Here is a 20865-nt window from a genome sequence, read left to right as displayed (position 1 = left end):
GATCCAAACGATTCTAAACAGTCCAAAGATGTGCGGGTTAGGTTGATTGGCCATGCTGAAAGATTGCCCCTTCGTGTCCTGAGATGCGTAGGTTAGAGGGATTAGTGGGTAAAATATGTAGGGATATGAGGATCGGGCCTGGGTGGGATTGTGGTCAGTGCAAACTCGATGGGCCGAATGGCCTCTTTCTGTACTGTTGGGTTTCTATGATTTCTATGATTAGATGAGAATATTTTCTTTCCACCATTTAACAATTACAAACTTGTTTGCTTCTGCACAAGCATTTACTTCAAACACCAAAGCACACACAGTACAGTAACTTACTCACCAGACATTTATTTAGTGTGTCGATGTGTGGGCAATATTTGTGCTCAACATTCGCATACTTTTGTTTAATGACCATTACACGGTATAAAGGGTGACCAATTCAGCATTTAGTTGTTGACAATTATTGAAAAATAAACAGGAGTGGCAGCTTAATAGGAAACGCAATGAGAAAGTTCATAGAGTCACTAAGAGTCACAAAGGTAAAAAGACCCTGATGATAGTTATGTACAGGCCCCCTAGTAGTAGTCAGAATGTGGGGCAGAAAATAAATCAGGAGGTAGAACAGGCATTTAAAAAAGACAATATTGCAATAATCATGGGGGACTTCAATATGCAGGTGGACTGGGAAAATCAGGTAGGTAGTGGATCCCAAAAAAAGGAATTTGTGGAATGTCTAAGAGATGGTTTTTTTGGAGCAACTTGTGACAGAGTCTACGAGGGAACAGGCAATTCTGGATTTGGTGTTGTGTAATGAGGCAGACTTGATTAGGGAACTTAAGCTGAAGGAACCCTCAGGGAGCAGTGACCACAATATGATAGAATTTACCCTGCAGTTTGAGAGGGAGAAGCTGGAATCAGATGCAACGGTGTTCCAATTAAATGAAGGTAATTGCAAAGACATGAGGGAGGAGCTGGCCAGAGTTGATTGGAAAGGGAGCCTAGCAGGGAAGACAGTGGAACAGCAATGGCAGGAGTTTTAGGGGGTTATTCGGGAAGCACAATAGAAATTCATCCCAAGGAGGAGGAAACGTGCTAAGGGGAGGAGGAGGAAACATGTAAAGGGGAGGACGAGGCATCCATGGCTGATGAGGGAGGTCAAGGACACCATAAAAGCAAAAGAAAAAACATACAAAGTGGCGAGGATTAGTGGGAAGCCAGAGATTTTGGAAGCCTTTAAAAGTGAGCAGAGGACAGCTAAAAAAGCAATAAGGGAGGAGAAGATGAAATATGAGTGTAAGCTGGTTGGTAATATAAAAGAAGATAGGAAGAGTTTTTTTCAATATATAAAATGTAAAAGAGGCAAAAATAGACATTGGACCACTGGAAAATGAGGCTCGAGAAGTAATAATAGGAAACAAAGAAATGGCAAAGGAACTGAATAGTTCCTTTCATCAGTCTTCATGGTGGAAGACACCAATGGGATGCCAGAGCTCCAGGAGAATCGGGGGCATAAGTGAGTGCAGTGGCCATCACTAAGGAGAAAGTTCTGGAGAAACTGAAAGGTCTGAAGGTGGATAAATCACCTGGACCGGATGGACTACACTCCAGGATCCTAAAAGAGATAGGTGAGGAAATTGTGGAAGCATTGGTGGTGATCTTTCAGGAATCACTGGAGGCAGGGAGGGTCCCAGAGGACTGGGAAAGTAACTAATGTAACACCGCTGTGTAAGAAGGGAGGGAGGCAGCAGACAGAAAATTATAGGCCGGTTAGCTTCACTTTGGTCATCGGCAAGGTTTTAGGGGTCCATTATTAAAGATGAGATCACGGAGTAATTGGAAATGCATGATAAAATAGGACTGAATCAACACAGTTTCGTCAAGGGGAGGTCATGTCTGACAAATCTGTTGGAGTTCTTTGAGGAGGTAACAAGGAAGTTAGATAAAGGAGAACCAGTGGACGTGATTTATTTAGATTTCCAGAAGGCCTTTGACAAGGTGCCGCATAGGAGACTGTTAAATAAGTTAAAAGCCCATGGTGATTAGGGTAAGGTCCTGGCATGGATCCTGGCTGACTGGCAGAAGGCAGAGAGTGGGGAAAAAGGGTTCTTTTTCAGGATAGCAGCCAGTGACTAGTGGTGTGCCTCAGGGATCGGTACTGAGACTACAACTTTTCACAATATACATGCACGATTTGGAAGAAGGAACTGAAGGCACTGTTGCTCAGTTTGCAGATGATACAAAGATATGCAGAGGGACAGGTAGTATTGAGGAAGCAGAGGGGGCTGCAGAAGGACTTGGACAGGTTAGGAGAGTGGGAAAAGAAGTGGCAGATGGAATACAATGTGGAAAAGTGTGAGGTTATGCACTTTGGAAGGAGGAATGGAGGCATAGACTATTTTGTAAATGGGGAAATGCTTTGGAAATCAGAAACACAAAGGTACTTGGGAGTCCTTGTTCAAGATTCTCTTAAGGTTAACGTGCAGGATCAATCGGCAGTTAGGAAGGCAAATGCAATGTTAGCATTCATGTCGAGAGGGTTAGAATACAAGAGGAGGGATGTACTTCTGAGGCTGTATAAGGCTCTGGTCAGACCCCATTTGGAGTATTGTGAGCAGTTTTGGGCCCCGTATCTAAGGAAGGATGTACTGGCTTTGGAAAGGGTCCAGAGGAGGTTCACAAGAATGATCCCTGGAATGAAGAGCTTGTCCTATGAGGAACGGTTGAGGACTCTGGGTCTGTACTCATTAGAGTTTAGAAGTATGAGGGGGGATCTTATTGAAACTTACAGGATACTGTGAAGCCTGGATAGAGTGGACATGGAGAGGATGTTTCCACTAGTAGGAAAAACTGGAACCAGAGGGCACAACCTCAGGCTAAAGGGATGATCCTTTAAAACAGAGATGAGGAGGAAGTTCTTCAGCCAGAGAGTGGTGAATCTGTGGAACTCTTTGCCTCAGAAGGCTGTGAAGGCCAGGTCATTGAGTGTCTTTAAGGCAGAGAGAGATATGTTCTTAATTAATAAGGGGATCAGGGGTTATGAGGAAAAGGGAGGAGAATGGAGATGAGAAAAACATCAACCATGATTGAATGGCGGGTGCAGACTTGATGGGCCAAGTGGCATAATTCTGCTCCTATGTCTTATGGCCTTATAAGATGAAACCATGCTGATTTTGCCCTATTTTCCCATTCGCTTCCAAGGATGAGATTTCTGAATACTTGGAAGTGCCTGGTAAAATAGGATGAAGTCAACATGGTTTCACCAAGGGGAGGACATGGCTGACAAATATGTTAGAATTCTTTGAGGAGGTAACAAGCAGGTTAGACAAAGGAGAGTTATCTACTTGGATTTCCAGAAGGCCTTCGACAAGGTGCCGCACAGGAGGCTGCTGAGTAAGATAAGAGCCCGGGATGTTCGAGACAAGGTACTAACATGAATAGAAGATTGGCTGACTGACAGAAGGCAGAGAGTAGGGGTAAAAGGTTCCTTTTCAGGATGATAGCCGATGTCTAGTGGAGTTCCGCAGGGGTTAAAGTAAATTGGATTTATTCGTCACAAGTAAGGCTTACATTAACACTGCAATGAAGTTACTGTGAAATTCCCCTAGCCGCCACAGTTCGGCACCTGTTCGTGTCAATGCACCTAACCAGCATGTCTTTCAGAATGTGGGAGGAAACTGGAGCACCCGGAGGAAACCCACGCAAACACAGGGAGAACATGCAAACTCCACACAGACAGTGACCCAAGCTGGGAATCGAACCCAGGTCCCTGGCACTATGAAGCAGTAGTGCCTGCCATTGTGCTACCGTGCCGCCACGCGGGTTAGTGTTGGGACCACAACATTTCACTTTATATATCAATAATCTAGATCAGGGGTCTCCAAAGTACAGCCCGCGGGCCACATCCGGCCCGCAGCGGGCCGCATCCGGATCGGAGTTTGGAGACCGCTGCTCTAGATGAAGGAATTGAGGGCATTGTGTCTAAGTTTGAGATTGATACAAAGATAGATAGAGGGACAGGGAGTATTGAGGAGGCGGGAAGCTGCAGAAGGACTTGGACAGGTTAGGAGAGCGGGCAAAGAAGTGGCAGTTGGAATACAACATGGGAAAATGTGAGGTTATGCACTTTGGTCGGAAGAATAGAGGGATAGACTATTTTCTAATGGGGAGAGAATTCAGAAATCAGAAGTGCAATAGGACTTGGGAGTCCTAGTTCAGAATTTCCTTAAAGTTAACTTGCAGGTTGAGTTGCCAGTTAGGAAGGCAAATACAATGTTAGCATTCATTTCAAGAGGACTAGAATACAAAAGCAGGGATGTACTGCTGAGGCTTTATAAGGCTCTGGTCAGACCACATTTGGAGTATTGTGAGCAATTTTGGACTCCTTACATAAGGAAGGATGTGCTAGCCCTGAAGAGGGTCCACAGGAGGTTCATGAGAATGATCCCAAGAATGAAAAGCTTGATGTATGAGGAGCTTTTGAGGACTCTGGGTCTCTACGCAATGAAGTTTAGAAGGATGAGGGGGGATCTCATTGAAACTTACAGAATACAGCATGGCCTGGACAGAGTGGACGTGGGGAAGATGTGTCCATTAGTAGGAGAGACTATGATCCGAGGGCACAGCCTCAGAATAAAGGGACGATCCTTTGGAACCAAGATTAGGAGGAATATCTTCAGCCAGATGGTGATGAATCGGTGGAATTCATTGCCACAGAAGGCTGTGGAGGCCAGATCATTGAGTGTATTTAAGACAGAGATAGTTTAGTTCTTGATTGGTAAGGGGATCAAAGGTTATGGGGAAAAGGCAGGAGAATGGGATTGAGAAACCTATCAGCTATGATTGAATGGTGAAGCAGATTTGATGGGTCAAATAGCCTAATTCTGCTCCTATATCTTGTAATTTATCTGTGTATTCACTGAATCTGCTCATCTAATAATTTCAGAATTGTATCTCAGTAATTTAATATAAAAGGATGGAATTTACTGCTCCCATCAGTGACGGTCATCATGGCGGGAGGAGGCACAAAATTTGCTGTGATGGCAGAAGTCAATTTTCCCTGACAGGAAATGAGCTTGGAATTTTGTTCTCCCAAATTTGATGACGGGTTAATGGTTTCCTGCTGATCTACACCAGGAACCATATTTGCATACATTTGCATCTCATTAATGCTCATTTAAAAGGCCAACTAATCAGAATCATGTTTCCCCCTTAAAATTAAGTGCCCCACCAGTGGAAAATTAAACCGTTTGTTTCCTGACAGTATATAAGTGGCATACACCTAGTGAGTTTGGTTCATCAACAACTTCGAACTATGTAGATGCTGCTTTCTCCTATCTTTAAGAAAGTCGATGCAAGATTTTGGGTGCTTGGTTCAGAAGCTGTGCTGAGGCTGGGCACACAGGCAAGATTAGCGGGAAGGGGGAAGATGGGCCAGACTGGGACGGACCTTGGTGGAACACGGGAGGAAAGGAGGAAGATGGAGGCAGACCTGATGATAGGAACAGAGTGAAGCAGTGAAAGACTGTCTTGGTGCTGAAGCCATGCTGTCAGGTACATACTGAACAGATTGGACTCTACAAGCCATGTTAGACGCCTCTCCATCTCTTGGGTGGGTATAGGCCTCTCTGGACAATATACGATATGGGTGTTCAGTGTACAGGAGAAATTTGGTCCTGTGGGGTTTAAAGACATTGTTCTATCAGGCAGATGGCACAGTCAGCACAGTCAGGGGAAGCATCTGCATCAAGTAAGATGAAAAATCATGGTGAGGGACAGTGGTATGTCCCAGAGGGTCAGGTTGATAACCAGCATTGGGAGATCATAAAAGGGTTTAGGAGGACAGGAATATCAGCATGGATAATGATGTGTTCAAGGGGGAGCTGGATCATGATAGCAGGAAGAGGAATTAGGAAGTGGTGAGGATCGAGGAGGATGGGAGGGACTTAGTGCATGACAGGGTGAGGTTGGAAGTTGCTATCCACATGAATGCTAGCAGCACTATTTTCGACTTCAACTTCCAATAACACAGTTCGAAAATCAAGCAAGAAGAAAACTGGTTGGAGAGGAGGCTCAGGGAGGATTTCAGTACAACAAAGCTTAGCCAATTGAAGGGAAACCTGATAACTGACTTGCTCAAACTATGGTGAGTATGGCTCGACTCAAGGATCTCATGCACAACAAATGAGCTTGGATCCTTTTCCAATGATGTGCACTCAGGCAACAAAAATCAGGTGCTGCTCTGCATTTATTCTTAATTGGCAATTGATCTTCACATAGGCATGTCAGAATAGATGCAGGCTCCAAGAATCAATAGTCATTTCTGCTGTGCAGAAGCAGCATGGACCCATGCTTCCATCTTCCCAATGCATTGCTCATGGCATTCAAGGCAGCATGCTTTCAGTAAGGGCTTAAGTGCAAGGATTTTGTACCCATAGTTGTTGTAAAGGCCACTGGAGAACAACCATAGAATCCCTATAGTACAGAAGGAGGCTGTTCGGCCTACCAAACCTGCACTGACAACAATCCCTAGAACCCCTATTTACCTGGCTAATCCCCCTGACAATAAGGACAATTTAGCATGGCCTAATCAACACATCTTTGGACTGTGGGAGGAAACCGGAGTACCCGGAGGAAACCCACGCAGACACTGGAAGAATGTGCAAACTCCCCATAACAGTTACCAGAGACTGGAATTGAAACCAGGGTCCCAAGCACTATGAGGCAGCAGTGCTAACCACTGTGCCACCAACACAAGATTGACTGTTGCTCCTAGAATTTGGATCTTTTGTTCCTGATGAACAACTTCATTGTAAATGCATTCATGGCTGAGGGGAAAGATTATCCACATGTTGTTTTGGAGGATATCAACATCCTGCAAGGAGTTGCTATGACATGCAATGTGCAGATTAAGGGGAGGTAAAGTGCTGGAGAATGTATAGCTGCCTTGTACATGGAGGAAGACAAATTAAAGTGAAATAACATGGATTGTTAATTGTACAAGTTCACAGAAATAAGGAACTAAGAATGCCAGCGACAGACAATGCTGTCTTCTTGACAGCTTTGATGCAGATTCTTGTCGCAGTTCAGCGAACTCAAGGAAGGCGATCGCCTTCAGGAACAAGAGCCAGCAGGGCCCCAGGAAAATCCAGATGCTGACAAGGAGGGACCAAATCCACAAAGACATCTGGCATGACCAAGGGTCAACAGAAGACTCATCTTATCAATGGAGATGTGGTAGCTCATACTTGCCACATTCTCTTTCAGGAACTTGAATCACATGAATTTGGAGGGCAGTAAATGTTGTTTGCTCTTCAGGCTACCTTCCACTACACTGCCCGTGGAGACTTCCAAAGCTGCGCTGGAGACTTCTGTTCAGCATGGATGAAGTAAACCAGGGTGTCAGAGCTGTGGGATCTGCTGCAATCTCAGTCTTTCTGCAAGTGCAGGGCGCCATCGAATCTCACACGCGGCTGCCTTGAAAGCTCCCCGTTATGAATAGATTTATTCACAGAAAAGCATTTAATTTTTTCACATCTAGTTAATCTGTGTTCACAGAGAGCAGATCATGCATATTTGTGCTAGGTACTCAGAGAATTCTTATGGCTCTTACATCTTGAGTCACTCACAAGTGCCACATATTTTTGAGGGCCGTTGGTGCTTCAAGGGTTGGCTCCTCTAGGGATCATAAGGTCGCTGTGTCATGGGATAAGCACTAAAGACAAGGTTGATGATGACTGTTCATTGTCCATGGAATATGTCCAAGGAAAGATACAATGCTGCACATTCAGGTCCTCAATACAGCAGACTATCGGCCTGATAAAGATGCTTTGCAGATGTTTGACTGATCAGATAGGGCTCTCTCATAATCACCACAAAAGGTATCCCCTGCATAACCTCGCGTTGCACACAGAGGGACATGGAGGAGAAACATGTCTCTTCGGATGAAGGGGACATTGAAGGGATGAATTTGAAGAGAGTAAGGATTCAGATGAGCCACAATGATGTCAGTGCACAACGTGAAGTTGTGCCTGTGACAATCTCAAAGTTGCAAGATTCCAGGAGGAATAAAGTTAAGTCAAGTTGCTCCAAGTGCAGTTCTCTTTACACTTGGATGCAGTGGAGACAACAAGACCTTCATTGTCATCTTCAACATCTCATGAAAGGTCGTCAATCCCAAAATGATAATAAAGGAAGCAGAGGTCAACTACGATGGGGTCATCCATGGAAGGTGCAGTACTCTAGAGAGCATGTGGCCACCGTGTCATGGGATAAGCACTCCACTAGCACACATCCTTACGCAACTACACACAGTGCACAAAAAAGTCAGTGGCTCTGGCTGTTTTCAAGAGGCTGAAACTTTTAGATAGCTAATGCCAATGAGACAGCAGCTTAGCAAGGTGGGTCCAAGAGGAAAACATCTGCCAATGGTTATCGCTTGATTGTCTGAAGACGGAGCTATGTCTGATCAGCAACATCACTCCAAACACCAGCTTTCATACATGCTTAATGGGGAGAATGCATCTTGTTACTGAACTCAAGATGCCACTGGACATTAGGATGCAGTGACTTGATACACAACAGCTTGAAATCAAACCTGTGAGTTATCTTAGCAGCATACGCAGAGCGGTTCTGCAAAACCATGGTGTGATTATTGACAATCATAGATGACTTTGCATTTTCAGAAGCCTGCCAAGTACATGTCCAGCATTGCTTTGGCATCTGGGAGAGACGTGGCCCAGTCAGTTTTGACACAGAAGTCAATGATAACTTAGTCCCTTTGTAGCAGCCTGTGACTGCTTGAGTAATATAGAATCATTGAAAGGAAACCAATTGCAGACAAAAATCAGGCCAGAACTACAAGCACAGCATAATGACATAAAAACTGACATAGAAATTGGCCTAAAAGCCAATTTCTGGGATTACCTCAGTCCAAAACAGTCTGCCTAGAGACAGGCCCTTTGCAAGATTCGAGCTTAGACAATTGAAAACCAAAGATGCACCAGGGCACAATAGCATGTGTAAAAGGACAGTTGTACATTTCCTGGGAAACAAATCACCATTATATATATGGGACAGACATGCATCAGTGAAACAAAAGATTTGATGTACATTCGAAGCTGAAACTAGGCATCTAGGTATGTAGCACACAAGCACAAAGGGTCCACCATTGAAACTCATGAATACCCATTCAAACCCATCAGCAATGATGTGAAACTAATCAGACCTAAACACTGATAGGCCAAATCCTCGTAGATTCCAAAAGATAGGCAGAGAGGTATAAGAAACCTATGCTAGCAGCGTTCGAAAGAAACCACCTCTCCAGCTTCCCCAGAAGCGTGTCAGGACATGGCACCGACAAGAGCAGCTCGCCTCCAGACCAAAGAGAGAAAGAGACTTGAGAGTTCAACGTACTGATGGAATCACAAGGATCCGGGGTAGTATATGAATTTCTAAATGATCAATTAGCTAGAGAGAGAGAGAGAATTATTAAAGTTGTAAAACTGAAGTCTTTTACTATTTGGAATAAAGTTGCGAATTGGTTATTTACTATAGGTTCGTGTGTGTAGGCCTTTTGTCTGATATATGCAGATGTGGCTGAGTAAAATCCATTGTACACAATGCTGGTTGAATTATTCCGCAAGATTTTAGAAATACCCTGGACAACACATTCATAGATAACAGGTGAGCACTCAGGAGATGTGCACGAGTGTTGCTTTCATACATTACAGCCCTTGTCATTATCCATCTCACAAAGGTGAATCCTTGACCCAAGTCACAGAGTTGACAGGCAAGCCTTGAAGTCACGGAGCTGACGGTCATGTAATGAACTACGTATTGATTGGTGTCTTGTGACCTCATAGGGGGATTCAGTCAAGCTATGCTCGGCAGCCATTCAAGAGCAAAGTAAGATTGTCACAGGTAACTGGATAACTTCATCAGGATGAGCAGACATCACTGACACTACACACTCATACCCATCTCGCAGACATTTCAGATGTCACCAAGTTGCATTGCATGATCAGAGTGATGACGAATAAAGTAATCGTGTTCAGACAAATTAACGTTTCAGGAAGGCATAAAAAACTATGGTGAATAATACTTTTAGTAAAACCTCACAGTCATAAAATAAAGGCCATTGCAAAGTTCACTTGGGTGAGAAGACTCCAACATGGGTCTCGATAGATGCTTAGAAGATCCACAAAGGCTGAGGGGTGACCTTATAGAGGTCTATAAAATAATGAGGGGCATAGACAAGGTAGATAGTCAATATCTTTTCCCAAAGGTAGGGGACTTTAAAACTAGAGAGCATCGGTTTAAGGTGAGAAGGAAGAGATACAAAAATGTCCAGAGGGGCAATTTTTTCACACAGAGGGTGGTGAGTGTCTGGAACAAGCTGCCAGAGGTAGTAGTAGAGGCGGGTACAATTTTATCTTTTCAAAAGCATTTAGATAGTTACATGGGTGCGATGGGTATAGAGGGATATGGGCCAAATGCGGGCAATTGGGATTAGCTTAGGGTTTTTTTTTTAAAAAAGGGCGGCATGGACAAGTTGAAGGGCCTGTTTTCATGCTGTAAACCTCTATGATTCTACAGACATCAGTGCAGTAGCATCAGGATAATCACTAACCCTGCGTGAACAATTCTCATGAGGTTGCACAACATGTGCCTCAATGTGCATTGTGCTGTCAGAACTTTCATCGCCACATGACCTGCAGTGAGCAAATGTCTATCTCGGTCGGCGCTGTTTAAATATGGCTCCAGGACCTTCAATACCATGAGGTAATGCTGGAGTGGGGAGGGGTAGGCATATCACTGTGCGCCCCGCTTGCACGATTTGGAGAGATCCTTGCAGATGCATAATTAATGAAAAGCAGAGAACTCGCATGTCAATCCACCCAGTCACCCAGCAGGAATCAGGTCGACTTTCCCACCTGCCAATGCACCTCGTCTCCAGAATGAAAAATTCTGCCCTATAATACCACTCAAATCTCTCAATCAAATGTCCAAGACCAACTCCCAGATATATATCTTCCATATAATTTCTCAAGGCTTTTCTGTCAGCATAGAAATTGGCTCAGCACGAACAGGGTGTTAAAGGCAGCTCTGGAACGTCGTCCTAATTCTTTGTTACATGCTCACATCGGCACCCCACACCCCAAACAGCATTCAAGTCACTTTACTACCTTTTAATCTGTAATCCCTTGGCAACAATTTAGTTCCTGCTCACATTTTTTCTATATATTATTCTTGATGTGTATATATATGCAAGAAACTGTGCAATGCATATACCTATCTACAATATGGACACTTCGATATGCCATTTAGAAAAAAAAATCATCAGATCCCTATTATAGATTAACAAAATCATATCTCCCGACTATAAATTTTCATGCATCTCCTTTTCTTAATGAGGATATTTGTTCTGAAATCACAGTAAGGTCAGTGAGACAGACAATCTCACTTAAAGCAATGGGCAACATGGTAGTTTACAAAGACAGTGATGGGGGAAGGAGTCACACAAGCTTGTGTTTTTAATAGCCAACTAGACATATTCACACCTCACCTTGATTTCTTTCTCATGTTTCAGACCAAGCTGTTCAAAAGCAGAGAGATTCTTGTGTGCTTTCTGGATTGGTAATATTAAGCGCCTTTAGGCAAACCTAAAAGGAGAGAATAATCTTAAGCCCATTCCTGAGCAACTCTGGTACAGAGTGTAAATATAAACTGACAAACATTAATCAGACCATCGCTGTAAGACAGCAGAGTGAAGAAATGTAGCACAGATCCTCAAAGTTGAAATTCTCCATGAGGTGTAAGTTCTGCCACATAACTAACTCAAACTCTTCACAGAGCTACGAACATTGTAAATACTCACAACAACCCTTGATTAACACAATCAAAAAGTTGACACACATCTCATTTCTATTTCAACACAAATCTCTGCTGATCACATTAATAAGGAAAGCATAGGCCTAAAATGTACAATTCAACATACAATCTTTTGAGTTTTTCCCATGATCAGCGTGTTTTTTTCACCCTACTTCCAATTCACATGCTGCAGGGATACAGCAACAAGGCAGGGGAATGGCAATAAATCATGGCGCTCATTTGGAGCCAGTTCTTGCCTTCAAACAACCACGCAACCTCAAACAGACCATTGTCCGCAGCAAACTACCCAGCCTTCAGGAGAACAGTGACCACGACACCACACAACCCTGCCACAGCAACCTCTGCAAGACGTGCCGGATCATCAACACGGATGCCATCATCTCACGTGAGAACACCATCTACCAGGTACACGGTACCTACTCTTGCAACTCGGCCAACGTTGTCTACCTGATACGCTGCAAGAAAGGATGTCCCGAGGCATGGTACATTGGGGAAACCATGCAGACGCTACGACAACAGATGAATGAACACCGCTCGACAATCACCAGGCAAGACTGTTCTCTTCCTGTGGGGGAGCACTTCAGCAGTCACGGGCATTCAGCCTTGGATCTTCAGGTAAGCGTTCTCCAAGGCGGCCTTCACGACACACGACAGCGCAGAGTCACTGAGCAGAAACTGATAGCCAAGTTCCGCACACATGAGGACGGTCTAAACCGGGATGTTGGATTTATGTCACATTATCAGTAACCCCCACAGCTTGCCTCCTGGACTTGCACAATTTCACAAGTTGTACTGTCTGGAGACAATACACATCTCTTTAACCTGTGTTGAATGCTCCCTCCACCCACATTGTCTGTACATTTAAGACCTGGCTGGCTGCAGAGATTTGCATTCTAATCAGTATTCTGTAATTTGATTTCTGTGTCTGTGCCCTGTTTGAGAACAGAGACCACTCCATCTGACGAAGGAGCATTGCTCCGAAAGCTTATGGTATTTGCTACCAAATAAACCTGTTGGACTTTAACCTGGTGTTGTGAGACTTCTTACTGTGCTCATTTGGAGAGCCAGTGCAAACATAAAGAGCCAAATGGTCTCCTTCTGCGCCGTAACAATTTTGTGATTCCAGGCAGTTTATGCTTCTTGCTTTGATCCCCACAAACTGCATGGTGTATAATCGAAAACCTGCTCATCATCCTTCCCTTCTTCTGCTAAAAGTTAGTGACATTATGCATCAGTACAGTACAATTACTGAGTTTTGCAAAACTTACAAAACAATGAGAATTCAACATGTGGGGCAAATCTATTGATTAAATTATGTAAATTGGGTAAAAATTTAATCAAAAGCTAAATCTACAGTCAATATAGCATCTAGAACCCAATGTTCCAGCCAAAGTATTATCAGGAATGCAACATGCCAGCACATGTGAGGATGATATCAATGCTGCACACATGGAATTCAGAGATAAGCCACTCAGTGAAGCTTGTCACTGAACACTTGAATCATATGATCCATTGGACTGGACCCCACACAGCAAACTTCACTGGCAAAAAAGGTGCTGCAATCAGGTGCCTTTTTGGCTCCTTTTCAGTGCAGACTTTGTTTACTGGGTTTGACCATTGTTCGGTGCACAATGGTGGAGGGTGATTATGGCAAGTTTGGAGTTAAGTAAGTGGCTCTTGCAGCAGAGTGATGCTGTCCAAATGAGCAGGCAAAGGTCTCCTGGAGAGTGCCAGGATTAGTCGGAGAATTTGAAGCTTCTTTTTCTCATTTTCTTCCCTTCTCCTAATCCTGAAGATACAACTTCACAAGTGCATTACAGTCCCGCTCCGCTGTCTGATCAAGTGGCAATTATTCACGGGTCTGTGTAGTCCGCAGCATTCTCAAATTTAAAAAATATTTCAACTGCCGGTTGAAGGTTGAATTTCGTAAAGGTTGAATTTGGGGATCTGTAACAAGTAGGGCCATGTGGATGCATCCAAAATTAGTTTGCTCCCTTTAGATCCCGATGTCCAAGAGGACCTGAAGCTGTCCCATGCAGAAAGGGACATAATGAAATTAGTTGGATCATTTCCCCAGGCCATCAATGATCACCTCTTTCTAGCTGGCTGAACAGCAGTGTTTGCAGGAATCTGGGAGCCAAGGAGTGACTGAAATACAGGAGGGAAAAGACAAAATTACGTGTTCTTTAGCATTTCAAGGTAGGCAAAAGAAAGATGTTGCAGACAATGTATTTATATTCAATTCCACATGATGTTTCAGTTCTTCAGGGGTTAACATTAGTATCTTTACTGAACACAAGCTGATCAACACCAGGCAAATTAAATAACAGTAACGTGGAAAGCTAGTTCAGGCTGGAAGAACTTTACCACCCTGTGCTGTTTTTTGTTCCCTGTGAGTATTACAAGAATAGTTCTTCAGGGCTGTTAAAAACAGATCTGTTCAATTCTACTGGGTGTAAAGTGCTGGTTATGAAAAGCGGGATATAAATGCAAGTCATTGTCTTTTTCTCAGTCTGTTGAAGAGCTTTATGCTTAGGTCCACTCCCCTGCTATCTTATCCCTTTGGTGATAATCTTCAACTTATATCTTCTTGTGACCAGTTTTCTGTCTTTACTTTAAATGTGTCAGACCTCAAGTTTACCAAGGTAGAATGTGAGAGACCATCTGAGAGTATCGTCCAAATTTCAAAGTAACAAAAGCATGGAGCAGGGTTTTAGCAGCAGAAGAGTTGAGGCAGGAATGGTGATTTATAGGGTGATTTATTTTATAGGTGAAATTAAGCAGATGTGGGCAGAAGCTAATTTCAAAGTCAAATGTGACATCAAGTTTATGAACAGTCTGGTTTAGACTCACGCTGTTGCCAGGGAGAGAGATGGAGCCAGTGGTTGGAGAATGGAGTTTACACCGGGGCAAAGACAATGTCTTCAATCCTCTCAATATTTAATTAGAACAAAATTTCTGCTCATCCAAAACTGGATGTCAGAAAAACAGCCTGATAGTTTAGAGAGTGACGAAGTTCCGAGCAGTGGTGGTGAGGTGGAGTTGGGTGTTGTGAGAATCTAAGTCAAAACTGACACTGCATCTTCAGATGATTATGCCGAAAGGCAGTATTTAATAATTTAGATAATTAATAGGAGCAAGTCAAGGATAAATCCTTGGAGGACAACAGAAGAAATGGTAAGAGAATGGAAAGAGAAGCCAATGTAGGTGATTCTCTGGCCATGGTGAGAGTAAGAATGGAACCAGATGAATGCAGTCCTACCCAGCTGGATGACAGTGGAGAGAGAACCTTTGAACGAAGATGGTATGGTCAAGAATGAAAGTTGAGAAGGAAGATGAAGGATAGCTTACCTTTGTCACAGTCACATGGGATGCCATTTGTGAATCTGAGAAGCCTCATTTTGGTCCTGTGGCAGAGATGGATACCAGTAGAGAAATCCTGTTCTGCAACCAACTGCATTTTCTTGCTTACCAAATTGCTTTAGGTTTTGTCAAAGTATCATAGACTAAGGACAGAATCGATGGTATCAACTGGGAACTGAATGATATTTACAGAGCAGTTTAATTATCCCCTGTCCTCTGATCCTCTTTCCTCTGAAGATTATCCTAGATCTTCACTTCCAATATGTATCGCTCATGGAGATTAACTCATGCTCCAAGAAATGTGGTGCGACACCTATTTGCTGTTCTCATGATCCAGATAGCACCAGATCCAAGTTCCAGCTCAGTTTCACTGTGTGGCAACTGCAGGACTCTGCTGTGCAGGACTTGGCATCTCAAACTTCTGTTTGAATCTATATTTTCAATGCACCTTCCTGTCAACCTATGCTATTCCTACTCACTTGCTCATCACAAAGCAGTCAGCACGCAACTCACTGCCATATTATGGAACATTTCAAAGCTGCAAACATCAGAATTTACTCATTTGTAAAAAATTAAATTGCATCATATTTCCTTTCAGTGAAACTCTGCAAATCTGTAATGACCAGTTCCGAAATAGAATGTGCATGGGCCAGAAGATGATTATTGGAACGCAGGAAGGTCATTCGGTCCATCAAGCCTACTCCAGAATTCAATTAGATCACGGTTGATCATCTTCCTCAATGCCACTTTCACACACAATCTCCATATCCCTTGACGTGATGAGTCTCCAGAAACACATCAATTTCTATGTTGAATATGCTCAGTGACTGAACTTTCACACCTCTGGAGTAGAGAATTCCAAAGATTTGCCACTCTCAGAATGAAGAAATTCCTCCTCATCTCAGTATTAAATGGCCTACCCCATATCCTGAGATTATTTCCCCTTGTTTTAGACTCAACTTGCACCCTGTAAGAATTTTGTAAGAATGAGGTCGCCTTTCTTGGAAATACAGACCCAGTCTCCTCAATCTCTCCTTACACAACAATCTTGCTATCCTAGGGATAAATCTGGTGAACCTCTCCCTCTATGGCAAGTAAGTCCCTCTTTGGATAAGGAGACCAAAACTGTGCACAATATTTCAGGTGAGGTTTCACCAACTGCTCCGCACAATTGCAGCATGCTATCCTTCCTCCTATGCCCAAATCCCTCATGTCATACAATTCCCTCCAAATTGTTGGCTGCATCTGCATGCTAGCTTTTCATGATTCATGAACACGGACACCCAGGCTCATTTGGTAACCCACACTTGCCAACCTTTCAACACTTCCGAAATGTTATGCCTTTCTGGTTTTTCTGCCAAAGGGAATAACATCAGACTTGTCTGCATTATATTCCATTTGCCGTGTTCAAGCCCATTCACATAGTATGTCCAAATCCTGTTATCCGCCCAACTTCTTCCTGAATTTTTCAGAACTGTAGAACAGGGGAGAGAAATTGATTTGTTCTGCATTTTTGAACTGAAAGCAATTTAAACATAGCATTTAGGAAAGCAAAAAACATGTTTGTGGCTTGAAGCCAAACTGAAGTACAATTAGTTTATTGTGACAGTACAGTTATCATCTCAATGAGAAATTGCAAAACAGGATGCAGACAGGATTCTTAGCTGGAGTCATTCAAGGACAAAGGCAGGAATATGCACCTGTGCCACTGTGTAGTTGAGCCTACGCATGACTCCAGTCCCACACTAATGACATGGGTGACTAGTTTACAGGGCGGCTCGCGATGGGAACCAAATGCTGGCTTGCAAGCATCATCTACACCCTGAGATTAAAACAAAAAACAAGCCAAGGAAAGAAGCAGAAAAAATGCATATGTTGCTAATGCAAACAAACCAGCTAGCACCTTTAAAGAGGAAGGACAGGTTCTTGAAATGGTAAACAAACAGATCAGTAATACCTTTGGTTACACACCCCCAACATCAATAGACTATCTTTTTGCATTATAATTGCTGATTGATCTGCCGTATATTTATAGCAGTTTTTGTTGTGGGAAGAACAAATTACCTGGCAAAAACCCAGAAGCGAGTTGCCAAAACACTGGTGTTGAATAATCATTCTCCGTGAGTTCACAATAGCAACTGTATAACCAGATAGCTCAGCTGTTAGTACTCTCCACTGAGATGCTGAAACTGAACACTGCATAAAATGTTACGATGAAGCAAAGCATATTTTGTCTTCTTTCATCCTCAACGATTGAATAATCTGGAATTGTTCTCCTTGGAAAGACGGAGGCTGAGGGGCGACTTGATACAAGTTTATAAAATTATAGGGGCATAAATAAGTGAACAATTGGAAGTTTTTCCCAAGGTAGAAATGACAATCACAAGGGGGCACAAGTTTAAGGTAATCATAGAATCCCTACAGTGCAGAAGGAGGCCATTCGGCCCATCGAGTCTGCAATGACCACAATCCCACCTGGTCCTATTCCTGTAACCCCACACATTTTACTTTACTAATCCTGACACTAGGGTTAATTTAGCGTGGCCAATCCACTTAACCCGCACATCTTTCAACTATGGGAGGAAACTGGAGCACCCAGAGGAAACCGGAGCACCCAGAGGAAACCCACGCAGAAACGGGGAGAATGTGCAAACTCCACACAGACAGTGACCCGAGGCTGGAATTGAACCCGGGTCCCTGGCTGTGAGGCAGCAGTGCTAACCACTGTGCCACCGTGCCGACCCTCGCCGTGCCAATGTAAGGGGGCAGGAAAGGTTCAGTAGAGATGTGCAGAGGAAGTTTTTTTACACAGAAGGTGGTGGGGGCCTGGAATGCACTGCCAAGTGAGTTGAGGCAGATACGTTCATGACATTTAAGACATCTGGATAGGCACATGAACAGGCGGTAGCACAATGTGATCAGTGCAGGCTTGGTGAGCCGAAGGGCTTATTTCTGTGCTGTACTGTTCTTTGTTCAATGGCCTCCAGTGCTCCACCTGTGTTACACATTCCCGCTGCAGGTGGTAGGGTCTTTCCAGCACTGTCTGAAAGCCATCTCCCATTGCCACCACGGCACTGACCGTCCCAAAACAACATCTATTTATTTGGTAACATATTTGATGTATAAAAATGTCCTCAGATGTTTCAATGAAGTCCTATCAAATTTAACACCAAGCCAGATTAAGCAAATATCCAAGCTTTTGCCCTGATATAATTTTAAGAAGTGTGTTACAGGAAGAATAAGAAATGGGGAAGTCGAAAGGTGGGAGGGAATTCCTGAGCTCAGGGCTTTGGCTACTTAAGAAACAGTCACCATGGTGGTGCAATTAAAATTAGGGACTCCCCACACCGCACTGCTGCCCTACAAGTGCTGCTGCTGTTACATTCCAGCACTGTTCCAATACTGCATTCTTTCCTTCCCTCTTCGGTGCTGCTTCTACATGACATGGTTTCCACTGCTGCCTTCTGAGTACTGCTGCAAACTGCCAGCTCCTATGACTTCTTGACACTGCTCCTATGCTGCTGCCTGCTGCCATTGCTTCTCTGGAGCGACTTCAATATTTTAATAATAGGAACAAATAGAATTTATCTTGCATCTTTTACGTAAGGAAACATCATAAGGGATATCGTGGGAGCATTGTAAAACAAAATAGAACACCGAGCCACATAACAAGGTATTTGGACATATGATCCTGGCTTGGTCAAAGAGGTGGGCTCACACAATCTTAGAATGGTTGCAGCACAAGATCACAATCAGCCCATCAAGCCCAAGCCAGCTCTATGCAAGAGCAACTCAGCTAATCCAACTTCCCTGCCCTCTGACTACAGCCGTGCAAATTTTCTCTCTTTTGGTGCTTATGTAACTCCCTTTAAAAAGCCACACTGCCTCCACCACAGTCTCAAGCAGTGCATTCCAAATCTGAACCACCCACTGGGTAAAAATGTACACCATTGCTTTTGCACTCAATGCCTCTATTTACGAAGCCCAGGATCCTTTTTGTATCCAAGTTTTGTGTCATCTGTAAATTTGGAAAATATGCTCTCTTGTAATCAAAGGTATCAAGGTTGCAAGCAGTCTGGTTAAGCTTCAAACCTGGAATAGCATTAGTGTTCAGGAATATAGTTGGTGGTGAGGACTTTTAATACTGGCTTCAACCCTCCCAACATTTGCAGTATTGGTGCTGTATTTGATCCTGAGATGAGCTTCTGACCAGACATCCCTTCCATCACCAAGGTGATTCATCTGCACATCCAGAATATTGTCCAATTTGACTCCTGCCTCAGCTCATCCCAACAGGTCACTAAAGAAAACTTCTGCTTATCCAATCCTGGATGTTGGGGCAGGCAGTGCGACAAATTTTTGATGCAGTGGGAGGAAGAACTGGAGAGAGGTGGTGGCATGAGCAGGGCATCACTGGGGTTGTGTGTGCGGAACCTAACGGGCCTCCTGCCTCCCTTGAGCGGCAAAACAGTTGCAGAATTGTCTCAGCTCACCTGTAATGGACACTGTTCGGACCATTGTGTCTGCACCGGCCCTCCAAATGACTTGGAGTACCACCCCTCACCACCACCGCCACACTTCCATGGAAGTACACTTGGGACCCCCTCTCCCTTACCACTTTTCCTCCACCCTCCCTTTCCCCAATCCCTCTTCCCCTCCCTCACTCCCTTCTCCTCCCCCCACTCCCCCCTCCCCTCCCCTCTCCCCCCACTCCCTTCTCCTCCCCTCCCCCCCCCTCCCCCTCCTTTTCTCCTCCCCCCCACTCCTTCTCCTCCCTCCCCCTTCTTTCTCCTCCCTCTCCCCCTCCCTCTCCCTCCCCCCCCCACTCCCCTCTCCTCCTCCCTCCTTCTCCTCTCTCCCCCCACTTCTCCTCTCTCCCCCCCCCACCCTCCATCCCTCCCTCCCTTCTCCTCTCTCCCCCCACTCCCCCTCCCTTCTCCTCTTCCCCTCCACGCCCCCCCTCCCTTCTCCTCTCTCCCCCCACAGCCCCCCTCCCATCTCCTCTTCCCCCCCACGCCCCCCCTCCCTTCTCCTCCTCCCCCCACATCCCCCTCCCTTCTCCTCCCTCCACCCACGCCCCCCTCCCTTCTCCTCCCTCCCCCCACGCCCCCTCCCTTCTCCTCTTCCCCCCCACGCCCCCCTCCCTTCTCCTCTCTCCCCCCACATCCCCCTCCCTTCTCCTCTCTCCCCCCACATCCCCCTCCCTTCTCCTCTCTCCCCCCACAGCCCCCCTCCCTTCTCCTCTCTCCCCCCACAGCCCCCCTCCCTTCTCCTCCCTCCCCCCACAGCCCCCCTCCCTTCTCCTCTCCCCCCCACAGCCCCCCTCCCTTCTCCTCCCTCCCCCACAGCCCCCCTCCCTTCTCCTCCCTCCCCCCATGCCCCCTCCCTTCTCCTCCCCCCCCCACCCTCCCCCCCCACCCTTCTCCTCCCTCCCCCCCACACCACCCTCCCTTCTCTTCCCTCCCCCACACACCCCTCCCTTCTCCCCCCTCCCTTCTCTTCCCTCCCCCCCACACACCCCTCCCTTCTCCCCCCTCCCTTCTCTTCCCTCCCCCCACACACCCCTCCCTTCTCCTCCCTCTCCCCACACACCCCTCCCTTCTCCTCCCTCTCCCCCCCATTCTC

At 45.0% G+C, this 20865-nt stretch overlaps 1 protein-coding gene across 2 annotated transcripts in view; it reads right to left on the bottom strand.

The window, feature by feature from the left end:
• LOC144510141 (cytosolic purine 5'-nucleotidase-like) overlaps window positions 1-16712 on the bottom strand; it is a 92533-nt gene extending 75821 nt beyond the window's left edge. The window contains exons 1-2 of one of the 2 annotated variants that reach the window (XM_078239519.1): window positions 16556-16712; window positions 11552-11648 (exon numbers count right to left, since the gene is read on the bottom strand). Coding sequence is in view for 1 of the 2 variants with exons in the window: in XM_078239505.1 (XP_078095631.1) it covers window positions 11552-11568 (17 nt within the window). In the remaining variant the exon portion in view is untranslated. Of the gene's footprint in view, window positions 1-11551; window positions 11663-16555 lie in introns of those variants that run through there. The other variant, XM_078239505.1, reaches the window with a different exon arrangement.
• Between the last annotated feature and the right edge of the window lie 4153 nt (window positions 16713-20865).

This window comes from Mustelus asterias, chromosome 22 (assembly GCF_964213995.1).
Source record: "Mustelus asterias chromosome 22, sMusAst1.hap1.1, whole genome shotgun sequence".
In the NCBI taxonomy this organism is placed as follows: Eukaryota; Metazoa; Chordata; class Chondrichthyes; order Carcharhiniformes; family Triakidae; genus Mustelus; species Mustelus asterias.
Note: the sequence above shows the minus strand (reverse complement) of the source record. Positions and strands in the feature narration are given on the sequence as shown.